This window comes from Molossus molossus, unplaced genomic scaffold (genome assembly GCF_014108415.1).
Source record: "Molossus molossus isolate mMolMol1 unplaced genomic scaffold, mMolMol1.p scaffold_m16_p_6, whole genome shotgun sequence".
NCBI classification, from domain to species: Eukaryota; Metazoa; Chordata; class Mammalia; order Chiroptera; family Molossidae; genus Molossus; species Molossus molossus.
The window spans coordinates 110,883,502-110,907,976 of record NW_023425399.1 but is presented as its reverse complement, the minus strand read 5'-3'; the positions used below and the strand labels follow the sequence as shown (position 1 = coordinate 110,907,976).

Sequence of the window (24,475 nt, the reverse complement as noted above, 5' to 3'; positions counted from 1 at the left end):
ATGAAAAAGAAAGCTGAAACCCTTTCTGTCTCAAAGAGCACAAAACAGCAAAGTCAAGTGAGGCTGCCGAAAATGTCTAACTGGCAAATATAGATACGGCCGGAGTAAAACTTTAATTTTCAGATTCTATCTGGTAGGTTTTTATATAAACAAATCTTATTTTTACATGTACGAATCTGAAAGGTGTTCATTAAAACACTACATATGGAGTTGCTGAAGAATACTGTCTTGAGTGTGCTTCTATACACATAACAATAACACACGTGTGTTCACATGCGTCTGTGTCTTGGCCTCCCATTCAGATGTTATATGTATTTAGGATTTATACACATTGTTAATTAGTAATCTAACATGCCTGATGTCACATAACACGCTCAAACACACAATAAATTTAGGAGCACATGCCCAGTATGGAAGAAGAGAAGCCTATGTTTTGTACGTGCTTCCCAAGATGGAAGACAACACGTTCTCCTTCAAGGCCCAGGGAGGGGGCTCCGGACCCGACTCAGGGAGACCGTTCCACTGTGTCCTACAAACCCAGACTCTAGTGCCCGTGCTGCCCCGCCCTCGTGGTGGTCCTGGACGATGACACTTGGGAGACTCATCGTCTCCTTGGGAAGGTCATCGGTCTCTGCCTTGCGCTGGATCAACACAGATGCTGAGCACGGTGTCCGCCAACCGCGATTAGGTCAGAGCCTGGGACTGCTCACATGGAGAAAGTGCTGCCTTTTCTGTCGCTAAGGGGACAGGACAGTGTTCTCCTCGAGCAGACAAGGGGACCAGGAGAGACTATGATTTCAGACTAAATTTCTGAGGCCGAAGTTGGGTTTTCTGCTCTGAAAGTGGTAGCTTCAGCTCAAAGACTGACGGTGCCCAGCTTCTGACAGTAGGTCTGTTGAGAAAAGCCAGTATCTGACTAGCAAATTGACTTCTACATTTTTTTCTGAAGCCTAGTTCACACATCTATCCAAAAGAATCACATTTTCTACATTGTTGGGAAATACTTTTTTTGATATAGATATTAGTGGCAAATGCTCTTCTCCTAAAATAAATAAGTAATGTAAACCCACATGAATACATAAATTTGAATTTGCACAATATATAGCAGGTTCTCATGCTTAAAGTTCTTATAATTGTCTATATATTGTCTATATGTCTATAATTTTATACATATATTTATGCAAAGCCGGAATTTACTATAGGTGTTTGTAAAAATGTTTCTATAATGACATTGAGGAAACTGATAAGAATTATTACTTTTGAAGAAGAAGAATGGGAATTTGGGATGACAGGAAATTCTTTTCTTTTTGATTTTATATTTCTCTGCATCAGGAATATACTCTTATTATTTACATGGATCACTTATTTTTAGGTGAATATAAAAGAATAACTAAAGATAATATTGACATTATTAAGTCCAAGTTGATTTAGGTTGAAATATGCCAAGTGTAATTAGCATTTTTCTGATGTCTCAAGTTATACCTGTGTAAGATAGTCTTGATTAAGGCATTTAGCTGGCCTTCAATTGATGAGATCATTTAAAGAGCTTGGTAAACAAATAAAGAACCCAATGTCTAGAATAGATGACAGAGAGAGATAGATCTGGCTTCTTCCCTATTTGGATTCAGGCCTAAAATTATTTAAGTAGCAGCTTCTCAGTGACAGCAAATCCATAGATAAAAATTACCTTAGGGGCTTACTGCCCTTTAATTAATGTCCTTGCTGATATTAAAAAAAAAAAAAGTCCATAGTCAGCATTCTTGAGTGAGCAGAAGCACCTGCTTAGAGTCTGGCCTGGCTGCCCCACCATAACAGGGATGACCCCTCACCTTTGTTATCTTTCAGTGAGAAGTTGTGGTTGTTGGTTGCATCAGTGGTTAGGCTGAAATAAAACTGGTGTCCATTGGATGGCTCGTCTTTGTCCACAGCGCTGATTTTCTGGATCACCTGGGCAAGAAGAAGGGAGGCAGGTGGGCATGTTGGCGGGCAGGACAGAGCCGAGCTGCCCCTGAGGATAAGCACCCCTTCCTGAATGAGCTGGGGGTTAGGAGCAGATGTACCAATACGGACCCCAATTGGAAAGAGCTCTGGACACAAACCACGTGGTTTTCAGAACTCGTGTTTGAGTCGTGAACCTCAGAAGTCAGCCGCACTGACTGATTATACCGGCCTGGGAAAGATCGCCAGACCCTGGCCAACGGGGGGGAGTGGAACACACCACCCGAGACTCAACTCCACTTAACTCTCAACACAACATCCGGGCGCTAAGTCTGGCGCTGTCCGTGGGAATCACGTCCCAGTCGCGCGGAATGTGCGCGGAGCCCCCTTTTTGTGAAGGAGGTTAAGCCCTTCGCCGTTCGCCCTGACGTTCATGTTTCCCTTCCTCCCCGAGGGGTTTTCATCCTCCCAATGAAAACACAATTTGAAAATTCCTTCAACACAGGTTTATGCTGCACATCAAAGCGTCGGTTTGGCTGAAACACGCTGATGACATCTGATCTCACAGAAGCGTGGTGCTCAGAGGTGCCTACCTGCCCGGGCTGGGCATTCTCACACACGGTGGTTTCGTAGTCCATGGCGAACTCGGGGGCGTTGTCATTGATGTCGAGGATGGTGATGGTCACGTAGCCTCTTCCTACTTGAGATGGATTCTCTAATCAAGAGGAAAAGCTTGTCATTCACTCTCAGAGGAAAGTGGCCAGTTAGAAGTACTTCCACTCAAACTTTTTAATATGTTTCCTTTTGCTCACGAAACTCATATTAAAAACAGTTAACATCAACTGTCACTGTCCACCTATCTCAAGGAAGAGTCTAATAAGGAAATGGCCAGGCCTCAGATCAAATCCAGAATCATAACATTACAGACGTCAAAGGGAGCGACAGAAACTCAGGTCCAGTGTCACATAGCTGTACCTCTCGGTAGACAGATGTAGTATACCCGTGTAGCTCTTAGTCCCTGATAAGTAGATTGTTGAAAGAATGGCCTATGAACCATGTATTTCAATGTTCTTTGATGCTAGAGCTCATATTTGTTACGAAGACACGCATTTATTATATATGCACATAAAACAATGTATTGTAATTATGCATTGTTCTTTTAATGTTTTTCTTATCAGGGGCTAAAATTCAGCTCATTATCAGCCTATGCAAATCTAGGCTGAAGTACAGAGATCAAGTCACTAATTTTTACCAGCTCTTTGCCCATCTTCACATCAGCATAAATGCAGCCCATGAGACAGGAGTTCTCTGAGGATGGCCAGACCCACCATTTGACAGTCCTCTCTTTTCATTAACTTTTTCATTAACTTTGTATCAGTATATAAAATTAATGAATATAAATATATGTCACAGCTTCTAATGAGGGATTTTCAAGCTTCTGTTCAATTGGAATAGGCACCTAATACTATTGAAGTTGGAGTTACAACTTCATGCCATCCAGTCCCCACTCTGTGTCCTCCACCCTCACTCGGGCTGAAACCTTGCCACTTACGGCTCTCCATCGCAAGGACTGTGATGTTATGGACAGCATTGGTCTCCCGATCCAAAGACTTGGCCGTCGTAATCACGCCACTGTTGGCATCGATGTTGAAGTATCTCTCCAAATCTGTGTTTCTGTCGATTGAATACCTAATTGAACAATAAAAAAAAAAAACCTCAACCTTTATGTCTGATTATGATTTGTTACGTTTACTTCATTAAGTGCATAGCCAATCACCAAGTCCCGCAGACTCCATGATCTGTTACATTAATAACAAATGCTTAGTTTAAACCTAACCGATGGAATACGTGGTTCATAACAAACGCTTAGTTTAAACCTAACCGATGTAATACGTGGTTCTTCACCTGCTTGTCAGGAATCGCTGCTTTTCTGTCAGTACAGAGTGAACACCACTGTGCAGTTGCTTCACAGATGCTCTGGATTTGCCGTTACAAACCTCAAATAATCCCTTTTTATCATTATTATTTTGGCTCCTAAAAACCATTTACAATCGATTTAGCAGCCCTGGTCATGGACATAAGTCCCGCTAAAACGAAACATAAGTAGACACCTTGCCCATTCAATATACTTAGTAACATCTCTTGTGTTGATAACACCAGCCTGATTGTAAACTTATTGAGTGTCCATGTCTCCTTCGAGGTCTGGACCAGGATTCCACAGATAATACTTCAAAGTAGAACCCCTAAAATTGCATGAATGTTTTTGTGTGTAAAAACTTTTCACAAAATATCCACTATCCAGACATTAGTGAAAAATCATTCTGATTGATCTACTTTTTTTGTTCCATACACAAAATTCACTCTGTGCTCATAAATGATGATGTTCAGATTTCATACACAGTCTATCTACTTGGGTAAAGTAAGGGCTCTCATTTAAAAACAAGTAGTTAAACAAATAAACAAACCGATAAAGATTTCATAAACAGTCTATCTACTTGGGTAAAGTAAGGGCTCTCATTTAAAAACAAGTAGTTAAATAAACAAACCGATAAACACACACACACCCAACTTAGGCTAAGCAAGTATTTTATATTTACATAGTAATTCTCAACTATTATCAGATAAGGTCATCTACTGCAAGATGCTCTATTACAAAATGCAAGAAACAGACAGGAAAGAGGAGGCATCAGAAAACATTAGAAAGAAAAATTAACCATAAACCAACAAATATTATTGTTTTTGCGCTGTAATAGGTATTTTGGGGTTGAGAATCTGAGAAAGTTATTTTTTGATGACTTCTATATTCTTTTTTTTTTTTTAACCCTCACCCAAGAATATTTTTTTTTAATTTATCTTCAGATAGAATGGGAGGGGGGAGAGAGAGAAACATCGATGTGAGAGAGACACATCGACTAGTTGCCTCCTGCATGACCCCAACCAGGGCCAGGAACCAAACTACAACTGAGGTATGTGCCCTTGACTGGAATAGAACCTGAGACTCTTTGGTCCACAGGCTGATACTCTGACCACTGAGCCAAACCAGTCAGGGATGGCTTCTATATTTCTTTTTTTTTTTTATCCTCACCCGAGGACATTTTTCCATTCTTTGTTCAGATAGAGTGGGAGGGAGAGAGAGGAACAGAGAGAGAGAGAAACATCGATGTGAAAGGGACACATCGAGTGGTTGCCACCCGCACAACCAACCAGGGCCGGGGACAAACTGCAACCGAGGTACGTGCCCTTAGCGGGAACCGAACCCGGGTCTCTCAGGACCGCAGGCCGACGCTCTAACCGCTGAGCCAAACCGGCCAGGGCGGCTTCTATATTTCTTGATGGCATATGAGACAAGGTTATCAGCTGGGGGAGGAGGGGGAAGAAGATGGTTTGAGGAAGAGAAAGAAGAATGTTTTTAGAATGCACACACACACACCCACACACTCACACTCACACACTCGCACACACCCACACTCACACACATACACACTCACACACACACAGAAGAATACTGGAACAGCTAAGCATTGTGGATTGCATCTTTGAGGGCTGTGGTCATTACTGTGAAACCAGTCATCCTGTTTATCTGTCTTGCTCTGTTCGCGTGCACACATCTGAAGGCGCATAAAGCGCAGAGGGTCGGACTGAACCACTGTGGACAATGGAAGGCGAGAGTGGGGGGGGCAGAGGCCACAAGAGGTGATGACGAAGGCCCGTGCCGTCGAAGTGGGTAAGACAGACCTGGAGAGATAACAGGCAGATACTGAGAAGGTGTTAGCGGCGGCAGCGGGTCACGGGTCTGCATCAGCATGCAGGGCTGCCGCGGAGGGTGGTGGTGGGCAGAGAGAGGGACTCGCAGTGGCTTTTCAACAGCACTCGACGCATGAGAGTTGACAAGCCAAGGAGCGTGTTCATAAGCATCTAGGACTGAACTGGGGCAGGCAATAGATATGACTGGAGTGAAGAATGAAAACATAAGAGACTAACAAGTGCGATGGATCAGTAACTAATCATCATGCCAAGAGGGCTTGGCACGAAGGAACACCATGACCTTGGTACTGAAATCCTCAGCAAATGAGCGTGCTTACTGTACATCTGGGGATTGACAGGGACATGGATGGTTTTGAGCAAAGTCTGATAATGAATTCTACAACACAGTTTGGAATTTTGAAGGAAAAAGAAAGTTAAATAGTTGGATATGGCAATGGCGGTAGGAAATGGATACACTCTTACCTACAGGATTTGTGCTCTGTGGTAAGAGAGACACTAAATAAATCTTCCTTGGGCTTCTCCATACTCCTTCCTTACTATCTTGTATTATAGCTAAGTGACTTTACTCAAATCAAAATAAAATATTCCATTTAAGCTGCCAACCCCACCTCTTCTGACCTCTCGAGAATATCTTCCCTTGGAATCAGATACTTGTCCCCTTATGCAGCTTTATTTGAATCAAAAGCAAATGTTTTCTATTGATAAAAACACACACACCTTTCCTCTATTTGTGGCAAGTTCATCACTGGCCTCCTTCCTGTCAAATTCATTGTTCAGTTCTCTGTTCTGTTCCTACTTCTGTCTCGTCCAAATGGACCACAAATGACCACTCACTCATCCTGAAAACGCATTCTCCTTCTGCCGTGACTGGTAGTAACACACCTTGCCTGTTCTCTCCCATCACCACCTGGCCCTTCTCGGTCCCTGCCTGGCAGAACCTCCTCTTTGTGATCTCAAATTACTTGAACTCTGACATGGGTCCTCTTCTCTTCTCTATATAAACACTTTTTCTTAGCAACTTATACAGTCCGTGGCTTAAAATACCTTCTAGATTTTTACTGCTCCCAAATTTATATAAAATCTCCTTGGCCCACTATACTTATGTATTAAATTACCTGCTTAATGCTGTCACATGGATATACAACATGAAATGAAATGAGACATGTCCAAACAGATGTTATAATTCCTAGTCTCACAAACCACCTCATCCCTCATTCTGGCTCATCTGCGTAAATGTCATCACCAGTCACTTCATGGACAGATTAAAAATCCAGAACTGGTCACTGACTTGGTTTTCCCTCTCAGCCTTGCATACAGCGTCTCAATGACTGCACTTAAGACCTTCAGTCCAAGTGACCACTACATTAGCCCGTTCTGCATTATTTTACCCCTTACCTCCACTCTTACTGCCTACAATCCACTGTCCACACAACAGCTATACAAACAAGGGAGAATACTATTTAATATTACAAATAGACTTTAATTTTCAATTAAATAGACTAGCTAGATTTTCTTCTCTGATATGCTGCATTACGCAAACCATCATGTGTATATGTGTATGTGCATATATGCAAGCAATATACACACATTTTATGTATATTTTATCCAATGGTAATAGGAGAATTGATATTGTTTGACAAAGGATTAAGAGGATTATAACTTAATAACCATGAACTTATGCACCCATTAAGCCTATACTAAAAGCCTCATTTGTTCATTTTTTTTCCCCAGATCACTATGATAATGTTTGCATATTCAGGAGCAAATCGACTTCTAGATTCTAACAAAGTAAAAAGGACTTGAACTTGACAGTATCTGTCTAAAGTTGTTCATTTAATTACCTGCAGAGCTAAAGTCAATGACTAAAACATTTGCCTCTATTATCAACTGTCTCAAAGTTTCCAGGATTAGAATAAAAGACATTTGAGAATTCACTGAATACGTTAAATGTCTCCAACTTCTACTCACCATGTAGAAAAATCCCTAATCTTTTAGAGAACCGTTATCACACAGGCTTCTATGTTTTGAAGAAGAATGGACACTAAAGTTTCCACCATTCTAACAGTATTCATTTCTGTATCATCAACTACGTAGCGTCCACTTAGAAGGTGCGTATTTTTAATAGCTATGATTCTCACAGAGGGCCCCCTAAATCACACAGCCTCATGCATACATATCTGGTCATTTGTGAATTACTGACACCCGGACACTGTTTCTTTATTCATGCAATCAGCAATTATTCTTTAGCACCTGCATGTGACATGCTATCTCAGGAAATACAGTATATAAATAAAATATTTTATAAGCCTAACAACCTATAACAAATATTTAGGAGGAAATACTGCTCCTCCGGAGTCCAATGAAGGAAGTGGGGCAGAGAAGGGGGTGTTGGCTTGCGAGGAGGTGGAAAACGTTGGCAAGAGTACAGACTGCCCAGAACAGCTGTGGTGACCATATCTCTTCATCTCAAAGACCTGGGGTCACCCAGTAATGAAGGGGCCCCTACTGTCTGCCAACCCCCCTGGACATGCAAAGGCTAGTGTTTATGTGGGAGGCATTCGTTAATGTGTGGGGACCCGGGGAAGACAATCCCTTGGCCAAGAAACTGCTTTAGAGAGGGGAGAAATGTCTGAATTAGAACCCGGGGTAGGGGTGTTGACCCGGCCAAGGGAGAAGAAAGGCCCGGAGAAGTGTGGGGGACCCTCTGCAGTGCTGGTCCCCGGCCTCAGGACGGAGAACCGCAGTAGCCTAGGTCGCCGAGACGCTGAACAGGAAAGGAAATGACTGAAGTCCCCGGTTACTCCAGACCCCAGCAGCATCTCCAGCTCCAGCTCAACATGGAAGAGCAGGTTCATCGGCCTTTGCCAAACACTGTTCCTCCTTCTGAAACGTCCTCATTTTGAGAATGTGCTGAGTATTTAAAACACGGGTGACTTTTTGTTCCTAATCCTCAAACAACTACGCAAGGTCAGGTATGACAGAGATGGCTCGGCGGATGCTGAAGAGCCATTTGTCCCTAATTTTTATTTTATTTTTTGTTCATCCTCACTCGAGAATATTTTTCCATGGATTTTTAGAGAGCGTGGAAGGGAGGGGGCAGGGGAGAGAGAGAGAGAACCTTGTTATGAGAGAGACACATCCATTGGTTGCCTCCCGCACCACCCCAACTGGGGCCGGGGATAGAACCTGCAACCCAGGTACATGCCCTTGACCAGGAATCGAACCCGAGACCTTTTGGTCCGCGGCCCGACACTCTAACCACTGAGCAAGCTGCCCTTAATTCTTATTACTAGAAGCCTGCTTTTGCTGGGGGCAGCCATGTGTCCTTCTGCAAAACAACATCTGCTCGTCTCCCTTGCAGATCTGCTGCCCTCACACCTGCGCTTCAGCAAACAAGCTACAAGAGGAGGTGGCTGGGCTGAGCGTCACTGAGAATCTCCTCAGGAGACGGGAGCGAGCTGCGCGTTCAGCTGGCTGTGCCTGTTGCCCCTTCTCCTCTGCCTCACCTGGGCCAGGAACACAAAGGGAACGTGTCCAAAGGCCATCTGGCACATATGAGGGGACGAGCGCCTGGTAGAAGCAGCCAAGGCCCTTGATGACATTATACTGCCAAAGGATCGGTCCTTGAGTGCGTCGCTCCAGACTCCTCATTAGTGAGTCATTAGTGTTAAGTGCCGCTGCTGCCGGCCAAGCACAGTCCCCGGCTACGGCGCCAGGCGTCATCATTGCTGCCTCTCGGTCCTGGACTCCGAAGGTCTTACGCTTGGTCACCGGAGGAGCCAGGGTTCCGGCCCACAGCCGACCGGGCCACCTTTCCAGTGCCACTGCGTCACCTAGAAACGAGCTTGGGGGCCCTGCCACCTGCAGTTCTGGGATCCAGCTGCCCGTCTTCCTCACTGCTCCCTGCCTAACCCTGGGCCAGTCACACCGATGTGTTACCTGGTGGGTGGAGGTGGCCTCTGCTTCTCCGTTTCTGTGCCTTTCCCACGTAACTGCTCCCGCCCAGTCAGTTCAGTCCTACACGTCCTTGGGGACAATCACCCAGCATGGGAGCAGCCAGCCTTTCTAATCACATCACAAACCACGCTGCTGTGTGTGTGTTTTGTACTCAGGGCCCGGCCTGTGGCGTGGGCTCTGAGGGGTTGTGTTGGCCCTTCCTCCAACGCAACCCCCAAATTCAGGTGCCCTTGGAACCTGCACACTTGAGACTGAACTGCCGTCCCAGGAGGCTGCGCTCCTGCTGAAGTCGGAGACCCTCCGGCCACAAGGGCTTGGAGCTCAGCCCGTGGCTGACCACGTGGTACACAATGTGGCTGATTCATCTGCAATGAAGACAAAGGCTCCACGCACAGGGTCCTGCCACCCATCACGTGGAGGAAAACAAATAATGGTTTTAGGAAGACAGTCCAAGAATGGGATCAGACAGCAGAAAGATTCGCGCCTAAAAACTAACACCTTTTAATTTTTTGCCTACCTAGTATACCTTACGTTACAGAGCTTCCTTTTCCCGCCCCCCAGCCCCCCTTCCCAAAGTGCCAGTTCTCTCTTCAATGACACCATTATTAATTTTGGAAAATATCATCACAAGTAATGCAGAGCGCTGTGATGTGAATAAGAAACCACAGGAGGAGAAGTCAAGAGACCCTGGGGTACCGGCGCCAGGGTGACCTGACTCCCAGCTGCAAGTTTTCAGGCAGGCGAGGGAGCTGAAGTAGGGATCTCTCCAGAACTGTGCGAGTGCCCGACCTTAGCCACCGTCCTACTTGTCAGACAGTCGCTGCATACTTCTGTAACTGTAATTTTCCCAGGACCAAACCCAAAATTAGGACATCTAGTACAGGGAAATCAAGGGTGTACCTACAGCACATCGGCAAGGAGGAAAATAGACCGATTCTTAGTCACAGCAAGCATCTCTCAAGTTCAGTGCATTCGGCCATTCAGCTTTAAAAACACAACAAATAAATGTAACTCAAAACTGGCTGCAAAATTCTTCCAGGCTTGAGGTACTAGAGAGCAGAGGGTCCCCATTGAGACAGTCCCGTTTCTTGGATCCTGCAGCTTCCATTTTAAAAATAGTTTTATTTTATTCAATGTCTTTAAACTAAAAAAAAATGTAACCAAAAGCAATTGACACATCATGCCTTTTGCAGACAGCCTGCAGCACGCATGATCTGTGGATATCACTCTCTGATCCTCGAGAAACGGCCCTGAACCAGACACTAGGAATTCAAAGTTACCACGGCCAGGACCCTGCCACCGGCCTCGGTGCTCAGCTGAGCTTTCCGTGACCACGTGTTCTGTTTCCTCATCTGCCTACTGAGCAAGTTCTGCAAGGTGACTCCTCATTCCCAGACGTAACACTGCGTTTGAATCGGCTTCTGAGTAAGACCTCGTTCACGGCTGCCAACAAGAGGGTTGGGGCCACATCTGACTCCTCCGCATGGCCTCTGCTCTGTGTACCTGCCACAAAACAGACTCCCTAACGGACGCCTGCTATTCCTGGCGCTGCTCTTAGATACACCACGGAGATTGATTGACCTGCTCGTCATTCCTGTGCACACGCGGCATTCTTATCTCCAGCTACTGGTACGCCTTCAAGGTTCTCACACAGAATGTGCAGGTGAGTGGCCTTGCGGTTCTCAACATGACAAAAGCCAATGGAATAACCATGGACAAATCTGAGCCCCAGATAGAGCTCAATCGTTTGAGCTGAAACCTTAATCTCTTAAGACATGTGTTCCTGTGTGTGTGCATGCATGTGTCTGTGCACCTGTGTGTGCATGCATGTGTGTGCACCTGTGTGTGTGTGCATGCATGTGTATGTGCGTGCATGTGTGTGTGCGCGCCTGTGTGTGTGCATGCATGTGTGTGTGTGCGCCTGTGTGTATGCATTTGTGTGTGTGTGTGTGTTGCTCTAAGGAACGCACGGGCTTTGATCGAGTCCTTGCTAAAATCCTGGAACCACAGTTCTACTGTGTGATAAAGAGCAGGTGTACGTACAACACAGGAATGAACGTGCTTGCCTTATAGGAACTTGATGAGAAGTCAATTCCTTCAAGGGAAACTATGGTGTTCAAGGTTTAGTGATGCCTCTGTTCGCATCGTCTCCCCCTCCCCCTTCTGATAATGGCAACTCAACTTTCCTGTGGGGACTTAAACCTTCCCGATCTCATGCAACCTTGATGGTATGCAAAATCAAGATGCCCAGAATTTCCTGACTGAGAGCTGGACACGTGCCCTGGGAGACACCAAGAAACTTTGCAAGAAAAGGGAACCTTCAGCGGGTCACCAGAAGCAAGTCGGACTGGTTCCTCCTTACTGCTCATATGGATAGACACACCTCACTTTTCTCTCTTCTGAAGGCTGGCTATTTAACTTGCCTTCTAATTGTGTGAGCTATCCCCAGTGAATTCCCTAAGTCCCTTTTTATTTTTTTTTAACACCTTTGGCCAATTTCTGTTGATTGTGATTAAAAAACGCTTACAGTAGAGCAAAGATAAACCTAAGCTTCGGACCATGTATAGCTCCCAAAGACTCACACCACAAAGATTATGGGTTTTTCATTCTATTAATAAGATTTTTCAATATGCATTTGAAACGTGGAAAATACTGCAAGAGACACATCAAGAGCAATGTAACCTTCAATAACTTCATCTTACCTGGAGTCTTCCAAAAAGCTAACTCAGAAGATTTTTTTGCTGTGTGTTGAGTTCTAATTCTATAGCAAGCCAATAAAAGATGAAACAGTGTCTTATATAAGTTAGGAATTTCCTACTTAACCAGGTTTGAAAAGTATCTCTTGATATTAAGTACACTACTCTGACAAAAACTTTTATTTTCACCATAGCTGAACACATACTCTTTCATTTTTAGTTATAATCACATTAAATTCAGCATTTTGAAAGAGATGACAACTCATATTCTCCTCATGGAATTGATTTCTCATAATTTTCAATGGACCTAATATTTTTCTGTATGTTCCTAGATCACTTAGTTTCTCAGAATAATCAGATACTCACAAATAATTGAGATCAAAACAATATGTATAAATATATGCATGCATAGAAACGAACTTAAAAATACATGCTGAATTATTCAACCCCCCCCAGTGTGCTCATACTTGTCACACTCCATAATGTAACATCTGATGCTACGTCATCACCTTTATCTGGGAACATACTATACCAGGAAGGCAAAAAGAACCTGTAGATAAATATTATTCCGGTATCCTGAAACATAAATACAAATACAGTTCTGGATTTAAATCGACAGAAATGCTGAAAATGATCCTCATTCATTTTCCTCCCTCCCCACCACGTCTGACGTCCTTGCAATAACACGATGTTGCAATTCACTGGTTGTTTTGGGCACGGGGGACTCTGGGGTCCCTGTGCTGCCCATGGCAATCCATTCTCTGATTTCACAATGTAACACCCGACTCAGGCTCTCACGAAATGAAACATAAGAAGACTCTGCATGCTGTGTCCTTGGCTGGCCCACATCCAGGCCCCTCACCCGGCGCCGTTTGTCCTTCGAATGAAGTCTCATCCAGGGACTCAGAGCGGTGGCTCTTCACCTCACAATGCTCGGCTCTGGCTCTTTCCCCGTCTTATTGTTTCACTTTTATGGAATCAATGATTTTTTCCCCCCTCCAGATTGTAACTTTCTTGAGGTCAGAGGAAATGTTTCATTTATCTGTTTCTCCTGCCAGATTTTTCCCAGAGTCACCCACAAAGGAGTTCCTTCCCGCACAGGCGGAGTCACTGACCCATGTGTTCTTCTGCTGAGCTGTGGCTACTGTTCAGGTCTGTCCACGTGTATCCCACTGGCTCTGGTCATCCTGACAGTAGCGAGGACGCATCGGCGCTCGTCTCGCCCACTCACCTGCGCACCGTCCGCCGATGCTGAGCTGACACCTAAATCATCCTGTGGACTCCAGGACGCGCTTACGGTTTGTGTCGTCTTGTGAATGACAAACGCAGAGGGAAGTTCCCACCATTCAGAGAAATAATCAGAATCAGCAAGACACAATCTGTCATTGCGAGTTCGATAGATCAAGCCTGATACGTATTTGGTATTCAGGGCCAACATTTACAGAAAATGGTAAGCAACTAGTATTTGAAAAGGATAAAAAAAAAAAAAGAAAGAAAGAAAAAGAAAAAAACCAGGAAGAGGCTGCCTCCCCGTTATCCACTTTGCTTTCAAAATGCCTTTTTTCTTATTCTCTTTGTGGCTAAGTAACCTCAGGGATCATATACTTTTCAGCTTTGGCTTCTAGTTTCCATCTGGGAAAAGAGGCAATCAAAGTGTACATGACATGGCAGGCGAGGTACCCCATCTGGCTAGTGGGCAAGTTGTAACGGGACATACATTTCACCGTGGAGTTCTGTCCTGGCCAACCTCTGGGCTCTGATCTGCCACCTATCACTACCATGCTTCTAACCCATGTGGACGCTCCGTGGTACAAGATGGACCCCAGCGGTTTATTTATTTTTTAGGAAAGGGTGCATGCAGAGAGGAGACTCATGAATAGTTTTTGACTGGTGCCAGAAGTCGGTAAAACGTATAAAATTCTGGACCAGGCGGGAATCATGTGGGAAGAGGGGCTCAGTTTTACCGTGCTGGAGGCAAGTCAATAGATCTCTTTCTAGAATTCCAGTCTCTCGCTTCGCACATCAGGAAAGATTCCAAATATAAATGGCATGTGCTAATTTCGGTATTCTTCTACAAAGAATGTGAATAAGTTCAAACACTAATTATCCAACTTCCCTTCTGCCTTGCAATTCAAATATGTTGGCCTAATGTGAAGCAATTACAATGAGACCGATACTGCCTCTCCATTCCTCAAGATGTGGGGAACATCTGGCCCTCGAAATCAATACCAGCTCACATCACACGTCTCACCAAATTAGCCTGACCAAATAGAGCGGGCTAAGTTTTAAGCTGATACTTTTCATGGCTCGTGAATGACCTTATCAATATCCAAGTGGCCCTTGGCCGTAAAAAGGTTCCCACCCCTGCAGGAACCACACACTTTCTGGAGGCAAAGAGCACAGAGGTCATCACTGTTCCGACTCTTCCAGTAGTTCCATCTCGCACTGGAAAACACTCCCCAGGACCTCGGAAGACTGTGCTCTGTACCCGCGCACGGGCTCTTGCTGAAGGAGGGCTTCTATTTGGATAGCTACTTGGGTGCCCAATGCAAATCCACGCGTATGTCCACGAACCCACTCTGTAATATGTTCTATGGATCGGAGCAGATGCACATACAAAACAGCTTGCATGCGGACTGCCAATAGAGTTGCCTGGAAAATACGCCTCCTTTCGCCAATGCTACAGACTTTGAAATAACAGTGGCATGAAACCGTCGTGAGCTCTAATAACACAATGCATGATGATACTACTTCCCAAAGCGTCAACTACCATCCCTTACTTACTTCTCAAGAATCCCGCGACAAAGCGCGAGAAGGGCCACAGGGAGCGTAGCTGAGTGGTGCTCCCTACTCCCTCACAGAGCAGTGCCGGAGGGGTCGGTCCCCTCCAGGGGAGCAGGAGTGCACACACTCACCAACTACACAGCAGACGGCCTGGGGGGCGGCCATGCAGGGACAGGGAAGGACAAACACGGGGACACACGTGCAGAAAAATGGACGCTACGAATGACTTTGCTGAGCGTATACACATAAACTCACGTCTCAAGGATTCTGTTATTCAATGTAAGCCCATAAATTACTTTTTCAAATGCAAAAGACATAGTCACACGAACAGTGACAGGTCCATGTCACTCTAAACAAAGTCTGTCTCTCCCTAGTTCAGAGATTTAGGGATTAGGAAAGACACAAGCTAGGTCCAACCTGAACCTTGGGGCAACCTTATTAGTTTAAGAACATTAAGATGAGGTAAAATACGGTACAGGCCAGCTTCTCTACCCTCGGGGCCACAGAGATGCTCCCCTTCCAGCTCACGAGCGTCAGCCCTTGTCCCTTCCCTCTCTGTGCTTCTGGGAAAACGCCTGGCACTCACTTCATCGCCAACTCGGCCCCGCCCACTTGGGCCTACTCTTCCTCCTCCGCAAATTACTATATAATACTATATTTTACAAATGAAACAGTATAAAAAGTGTAATATATACTCTGAAAGGCTCTAACAGGATAATACCCACAAAAATAGGTAAAGGAAAAATAACAAGATAAAAATTCAAGTGCAATAAATCAAAATTTCCTTACACCCTCTCGTTTTAAGTACTGAATGGTATCTAGTAGCGGCTCTTCGCCACGTCCCCATCATGAACGCGTTGTCTCTTCCCCAGGAGATGCAGGAAGTTAAGCAGGAGCCAGACTATCCCGAGCAGCTGATCATGCCTACGATTGTGCTGCGGTGGTGGTGGTTCGTGAGGGAGAAAGACTCAGTGTGTCACTACGAGATCTGATGCTGCAACAAACCCAGATTCAAGCCCGTGTCAGTCAGGAAGACTTGGCGCAGGGAGCCGAGCTTAAGCCAGGGAGCTGCTTTGACAGTGAAGGCTGGGACCCAACGGGGCCGAGGGGAAGGGTTATTCTGTCTGGTATATGCGTGGCTCACAAATATTCCAGTGCGCAGAAAATTATAACATTATATTCTCAAAAATGGTTTATGATCACTGTATTTAAAATAATATCGCCATCTAAGTAGTAGTCTGAATTTCTTATCTAGACAGGGAAACAATGACTATGAGTTCAGTTTTGGATAACCATTATTTTATACCAATTGTTTACTAGAATAAATATTAATGCCAGGCAAAAGGGAAAATACACACACACACACACACACACACACACACATATAACATATAACATATATATATATATGCTTATAGTTTAAGAAAGATGCAAATTATGAGCTTTTCTTAAATAAAAATCAGTATCTAAATTACAGATATTTTTCATCATACTTTGTAGTCAATGTCCAGGCTTAGCTCAGAATTTAACTCAGAAACACTTAGAAATATCATGTATGGATTAAATCTAAAAGGCTGTGCTTATAAGCTGAACATATCTGAATATAAAACATTCACTGAGTTTGTTACTTTATAGACTGTGTAATCAAATTCACAGTCACAATCAAAAGTCTTACTTATGATCCCAAATTAAGATGTGTAATATAGTGTAACTTTAAGTATGTTCTATATATAATATTCACTTAAGACATAGTTTATCATATGTGACACATACATATGTATACACAAAAACATATGTAGACTTCACATTGTAATTTATAGACAAAAAGTGTGAAATGGAATATTGTGATACTTTGAAATGCTTGAAGACTCAGTTCTATTAGTCCAAAACAGATTAGTTGATTATAACAATGTGTCTAGTCTCTGTACAGGACAATGAAAAGGACATTTAAAATAGTCCTTATACATCTATTAGGTAGTGTTTTATTTTTGTAAGTAAAAATAAACTAAAAAAAAAAAAAAATACTATCCAAATAAACAAATATGAAAAAAAGGATTTGTTTGAAAATCCATTCCTAGCCTGGCCTGTGTGGCTCAGTGGCTGAGCGTCCACCTATGCACCAAGAGCTCACTGTTTCGATTCCCAGTCAGGGCACATGCCGGGGTTTCACGCTCAAACCCCGTAGGGGGCGTGCAGGAGGCAGCTGATCGATGTTTCCCTCTCATCAATGTTTCTACCTCCCTCTCTCTCTAAACATCAATAAAAACATATTTAAAAAAAAAATGTTAATCCTTCCCTAATTTCAACAGCGTAGAAAATTGGGTTCCTACCAAACGCAGGACCCTGTAGCTAGGACACACTCACATCACCCCCAGCCCAGCGTGCGCGGGAACAGCGCAGAACCGGCAGAAGGGGGGTGCCCATGGCCTGGAACCCTGCCCACGGCCCTGGGGACACGGGGAGGGGACAGCGAGGCCCTTACCTCACCGGGCTGTTGGAAGAATCGGGGTCGTGCGCTGCCACGGTGCCGATGATATTCCCCACCTGGGTGGCTTCCGACACCTCCATGGGGTACAAGGGGGAGGAAAACACGGGGGGCTCGTCCACGTCCTCCACGATGATCTTCACGGTGGTCGTGTCGCTGAACGGCCCCAGGCTCAGGAAGCGGGGGTCGGCGTCTCTGTTCGCTGCTTCTATCCGGAGCGTGTAGCTTGTTTTGGCTTCAAAATCCAGGTCCTGCGAGAAAGTTATGGGGAAAAGTAAATGACCAATAGACGGTAAAGCGGAGCCTTTTCATTTATGAACGTCACTGAGCACAGGGGGCTCGGCGCAGAAATGCACCCGCGGCAGAGGCAGTAAGTAGGGACCGGCCCGAGTCCTGCCGCTTCCTGACCCGGGCAAGGAGCGGGCGAGCCACCTGACCCACGTGGGGGCGCGTCCTGCGTGGGCGGATGGGCTTCGGAGGGTCGTTTGAAAGACAATAGATAAGCTTTAAAAATAGTTTCCAGCCCTGGCCGTTTGGCTCAGCGGTTAGAGCATGGCCCTGCGGTCCAGAGAGACCCGGTTCGGTTCCACTAAGGGCACGTACCTTGGTGCAGTTTGTCCCCGGACCTGGTTGGTCGTGTGGGTGGCAGCCACTCGATGTGTCCCTTTCATGTCGATGTATCTCTCTCTCTCTCCCTCCTGCTCTATCTGAACAAAAAATGGAAAAATGTCCTGGGTGAGGATAAAAAAAAAAAATCATTTCCAACAGGACATCCACGTAATGTTCTTCAACCATGCAATTCAACTGCACTCTCCATGGGGGCACATTGAAAGGAAAGAGAAATGTAACTTTTGCTCGAATTTCTCACTTAAAGGACATTTGCGTGGACCTCGGGGACTCCGCTGTGACCTTGCGGGCTGGGGGGCTCCAAGTGCAGCCCCCGCGCAGAGCGACGCGCGAGGCTGGCCCGGCCGACAGCGCAGATTCTTCTCGGAGCAGCACCCTGACTGCCCCTGCCGCTCCTCCGGCAGGGTACACGCTCTCTATTTATTTATATTAGACGGTTGCCAGGTCTATTCTCCAATCTCTATTCTGTGACTTTTCAAGAGGATTAAAATGCTAAAACTACCCTCAAAAACAGTAACCTGAGTCAAACCATATGGTAGTTTAGAAAGTTGTCAGGAGAATTACATGTCTCCGTGAACCACGGTCTGCGAAGAAAAATAATTACATCCTAACACGGCAGTTTCCATGACTACAACACGGCCCCTCTCTTCAAGGGATACCCGGGGTCACAGCTCCGTGTGATTTTCCATCTCGGTCCCAGCGCTGAAAAGCTGCCCCCAAATACTCTTTACATGTGAAACAAAAACTTCAAAAAGTAAAGAAATGGAAAGAAATACTGTCAAATATACAGCATAATTTACTTGTCAGTGTTTAAGGAAAAAAGCACTAAGGAAAATGGGCTAAAACGTAATGTTGTAATCTGAAGTCCAAAGTCAGCCATGCTTCTGAGCACATGTATGTGCACACACATCAGTGTGCATGTATTCCACCTCACCCCACAAGGGTGTGACGCCCACTAAAATACATAAAACAGTGTGGTTATAGAAATATAACAAAGGGTGTACATATATCTGTGTGTGTGTGTGTGTGTGTGTGTGTGTGTGTGTATATGCACAAATACTACGTATACATATGCAAAATACACGACATATATATACTAATCTAAAATACAACACACATGCATACATATACCCATATATATGTAGCATATAAATTTACACACTGTGTGTGTGCTGGCACATAAATAGCACATAGAAAAATGCAATGATTCATCTCTGATTAATACTGAGGGAAAATGTATAAATCATACTCAAAATAGGCTTACAATATCTCAACCAGGAGGCACGTACTGAAATAGTTATTTGCTTAACGTCTGGCTCGTCCAGTCGACTGGAAGCTTCAGGCTGTTTTGTTTGTTATTAGCATCCTCAGTGCCTGTTATGGAGCTGGGACCTAGAAGTGGCTCAATAAATTCTTAATTGGAAAAAAACTAGAATGCAGACATCCCGGCCACAGAAGCCTTACAACTGAATTATTCTTTGTTCAAGAGAATCCTACGGCTGAAGTGGAAGAAACAAGGAGGTATATTGTTTTCTGGACCACAGATAACTTCACAGAATTACTGTGGAAAAGTGCTTAATTCTTAACTGGCATTTCATACAAAATGGTACACAGCACCCTAAACACCAGCATATTAATGGATTCAGTGATATGTTTATAGGGCTGCCTTTTTGTCTATTATTGGAAAGTACTTTGAACCCAGTGGTTCTCAACCAAAGGTGAGAATCAGTACCACCTAGGGCCACGACCTGTGGGTCGCGACCCTTTCACAGGGGTTGCCAAAGACATAACAGTAGCAAAATTACAGTTATGAAGTAGCAACGAAAATAATTTTACGGTTGGGGGTCACCACAACATGAGGAACTGCATTAAAGGGTCGTGGCATTAGGAAGGTTGAGAACCACTGACCTAGGGGAACCTCCTAACACATGCCTGGCCCCTTCCAAGAGCTGATTCAGCAGAGCCAAGATGAGACACAAACAGGGGGATTTAAAAGGCACCAGGTAATTTGATGGAAATCCTTCTGCAGGAAGCCTGACCTCATCATTCACGTCATCATTCAAGTGTTCTTGGGTCTACACACAGAATCTAGTATTTAATTTGGGTGCTGCTAAGAGTAAAACAAAACATTCTTATTTACCCAAATACATTTACTTAGAAACTCTAAACATGCAAACAGCTTGGGTATTAGCCTATTCAGTGTGTTCTTATACTATTTATACAACTAACAAATTATATGAGAAATCTCACTTTCACACATTGTGTGTGTGTGTCTGTGTGTGTGTGTGTGTGTGTGTGTGTGTGTGTGTTTTAAATCCTGGTGACCATCTCCTTTTAAAGTAATTGAAAACCACCCTAACTTTTAAGGTAGTCATCCAGGCTTACCAAAAGACATACCAGGTATTTCAATATTCCCATAAAAGTCTGACTGACTTATGACAGAATCATTTCAAGTTTACTGCACAAATGAATGCAATTATTTTAAAGCAACCTTTTTTTTTAATGTGTCTAAAAGGCAACAACATGAGGTGCAGACATCTGGATGCCACTAAATCATCAAGAATCACAGTACCCTGCATGAGGATTGGCTGCCTAAAAGCTATTCTGAAGATAGGGCAATAAAAGAATTCATATGAAGGGCTATGAATCAAAATTCCAGACAAAGGAATTACTGCACAAAGTGATCTCCAGAGCAAATCAGAATCAGCCAGACAGCTAGTGTTCAAAGAGGGGTGTGGTTGATGGATGGGACCGTTCAACTAATTGAAGACAAATCGTATGCAATAAAACGTTAACTCCTGTTTGTCTTATTGATTTTTATATAAGCAATGCATTTCATAACTCTTAAGATTTCATGAGCAGGGTTATATACTTGGGGGTGGGGGTTAAAGTGACAATCGAGGAAAGACAAAAGAAAAGGAGCCACAGGTAATATCCAAACAGGTCCTATTCGATTTCGAACCTACATTTCATGGGAGACTTGGTGTAACTGGAAACGTAACCAAAACACCATTCACGCTGTTGTCCACAATAACAAGCAATATGTAGGGGAACTGAGAACGTGTAATCGGTGAGAGGCACGTGGACCAGACTGCATCCCCACAGAGCATCCTACGTCTCTGGAAGCTGCCCTTGCACCTGCCAAGTCACCTATGTCAGACACCGGGAGAGAGAGGCAGCTGGTTCGGCAGAGTCTTCCCCCAACCACAAAATTCAGTTCTGTAAATTAATTGCCATCCAAGGATGATGAACTTTAGGATTTAAAAACCTAAACATTGCCACCAAGGCAGGGGTTGGCCACCTTTTCCTGTCAGGACCAGACAGTAAATAGGCTCTGTAGGCCCCACGGATGAATTCTGCCACATGTCAATGAATTCAGGTGGCCTTGTGCCCATCACTGTATTTGCAGGCACTGAAATATGAATTCTATGCAACTGTCATGTGTCACACAATATTCTTCCTTTGATTTGCTTCAATCATTTAAAAATGGAAAACCATCCTGAGCTCTTCAGCTGTTACAAAAATAGGCAGGGAGTTGTTTACCAAGCTCTGATCTAAGGAGAGCAAAATAGTCAGCTTCTCTCCCTAGATGAAGTGGCCCCTTCCTGCAATGAACAGCATGCTTTGTATCTGCCAGTTCACTTCTTCCTCACATGACTTCTACCGTTTCCTATTGAAATCTCTGAGTGTTCCGGTAACCCCTTACCTCGGAACAAAACTCACACTGATAGCTGTACAAACACAGAGCTGTACACACTTTAATGTGCATTTAAAAATGTGCAAGACTGGTATCATTAATTAATGCAAAAACTAAATCACAGAGCAGTCAGTGAAAGTCCAAAACACATGTATGTGTGCTGGCGCCAGACAGATGATGTGACCCCAAGGCCAGGTCCTTCCACCACATGTTCCCTTTCTGCGGAACAAGTTCTTTGGTCTCTAAGAGCAATAGGGCCTCCTACTGTATGGCATCTTCACTTTTAGGGACCAGCCTATCTACCTGCCTACCTCACCAACCTCAAAGTGTTGCAGGATATTATTGATACATTGAAGGCATCTGAAACAGTGATTTAACACAGAGTAACCACACATACTTGCTGCGTTACTATTATACTATTGTTAGTGCCATTATTTCCTGCCAGATTGGAGCAAATCGAAAAGGAAGACTGTGTCTCTTTGTTCTATTTCCCCCACGACAACAGGGCCTGTGTGTTTGGCAAAGTCAGTTTATAACATTAATCTCCTGGATTAAATAATAACTGTCACAAATTGTGGGGTCTCAATAGTTTCTACATTTTTAGCTTTTTCAATAGTACAACCTAAGTTTAAATATTGTTTGAATTCATTTCATGACATCACGCACTGCATTTCCCCCTCCATATAGTGGGCTTTGGTCTAATATGCTGTCATTGAGCTCAATGACCTGCTTTTAGATCTCGCACTTTGGGTCAAGGCTGTTGTTGACGTTTCTGGAATTTATTGAAGTTAAATCCTGAAAATTTTTCAATCTGTCCTTCTAGCCATAGCATAGTGCCATCCAGGCTTGCACGTGCATGTGTGTGTACGCACACGCATGTGCACAAATGCACATGAGCATGTCTAACTATTAAAAAAGTTTTTCCCTTTATTATTTTTGAGAGAAAGTAACAGAGAGGGAGAGAGATGGAAACATCAATGAGAACATCGACTGGCCGCCTCCTGCACGCCCCCCACTGGGGATCGGGCCCACAACCTGGGCATGTGCCCTGACCGGGAATCGAACCAACGACCTCTTTCTTGGTCCATGAGTTGATGCTCAACCACTGAGCTACACCACCTGGACTGAATATGAATTTTTATTTATTTGCTTTATTGATCAGTTATTTTTAAACTCAATCATGGAAGAATAAAACAATTTGTCTTTAAATCTTTGTCTGCCTTGCTAACTTACATTTTTCAGTCTCACCAAGTAATGTCTAATGCATTCTGTCCCCATTTTACATATGTGCTTTGTGGGTGTTCTCAATTGTCCCTTCACTTCTAACTGTAAAGCGTAGACTTACGACTTCCCAACCTCAGTTTGTACTCTAGACCTCTTAGAGTGACACGCGTTTATTCCTGACCTCCTGGACATACTGACCTGTTATCACAGGTGCCTCATATGTAACATATTCCAAGCCACAACCCTCATCTCCACACTCCCACTGTGAAGGGAAGGCACGCTTATTCATCTAGTTACTCACACTGGGAATATTCATGTTGGCCTGACATTCTCTCCAACTCTCCTTATACAAGCACCAAATCCTCTCTTATCTCTTTCTTAAATGCATCTTTCTAGGATCCTACCTACTGAAACTAATTCAGGTAGCAACTCACCATGGAAAAAGAGAAGCAATGAAAATTATGCATCATCTGTGACTTGGGGTAAGCAAAAAAATATAATACAATTCACGAGGGACTCACTGGAAAATGTCTTTGACAAAACACATTGCTCCGATGAGCTGCCGTAATCAAAGAAGACAGAGCCATTCTTAAGCAAGCAGGGTCAGTCTCTTTGATGGTTTATCATGTATTGACATTTAAATATTTTTTATTGATTGACTGATTTTAGAGAGAGGAAGGGGGGAGAGAGAGAGAGAGAAAGAAAAAGAAAAAAAGAGAGAAATGTTGATTTGTCGTTCCACTTATTTATGCATTCATTAGCTGATTCTTATATGTGCCCTGACTGGGGATCAAACCCTCAACCTTGGCACATCGTGATGAATTTATAACCAATTGAGCTACCTGGCCAGGGCCTTAAGACTCTAAATTTATATCTAATCTTTACTACTCAAACACAAGTTTTAAACCTTCATACACAGATAGCATATATACATGCATGTATGTGCCTAATGATTAAACTAATGGTAGGACCTACTTATACATTACACAGGAGCAACAGGTCCAATACACTGGAAAATATAATCTGAAATTCAGAAGTTCGCCAAAGGAGAGTTACACCACTAATCTCATCACATCCAGCCTTTAAGACTAAAATAAACCAAAACATGTGCCTGTTTGGTCAAATAAGAGAAATGTCTCCACTCCGTGCTGAGCAAGGTACACAGAGAGCAGTAGGGCGAATGGGATCAAATCCCAGGAGGATATGATAAGAAAATCAACCAGAAATGTTGGTTCGATGTCCCCACCCCACCTCAGCAGCATTTCATGAAACACTGAAATAGATACTGGATCTGGGAATTAG

General features: G+C 44.0%; 1 protein-coding gene across 2 annotated transcripts in view; it reads right to left on the bottom strand.

Moving 5' to 3' along the window:
- Window positions 1-24,475, bottom strand: part of CDH7 (cadherin 7) — a 105,900-nt gene that overhangs the window by 22,337 nt on the left and 59,088 nt on the right. For both annotated transcript variants that reach the window (XM_036244508.1, XM_036244509.1), the window contains 4 exons: window positions 17,623-17,876; window positions 3,491-3,627; window positions 2,532-2,653; window positions 1,830-1,947 (listed from right to left, as the gene is read on the bottom strand). In XM_036244508.1, the coding sequence (XP_036100401.1) occupies window positions 1,830-1,947; window positions 2,532-2,653; window positions 3,491-3,627; window positions 17,623-17,876 (631 nt within the window). The remainder of the gene's footprint in view (window positions 1-1,829; window positions 1,948-2,531; window positions 2,654-3,490; window positions 3,628-17,622; window positions 17,877-24,475) is intronic.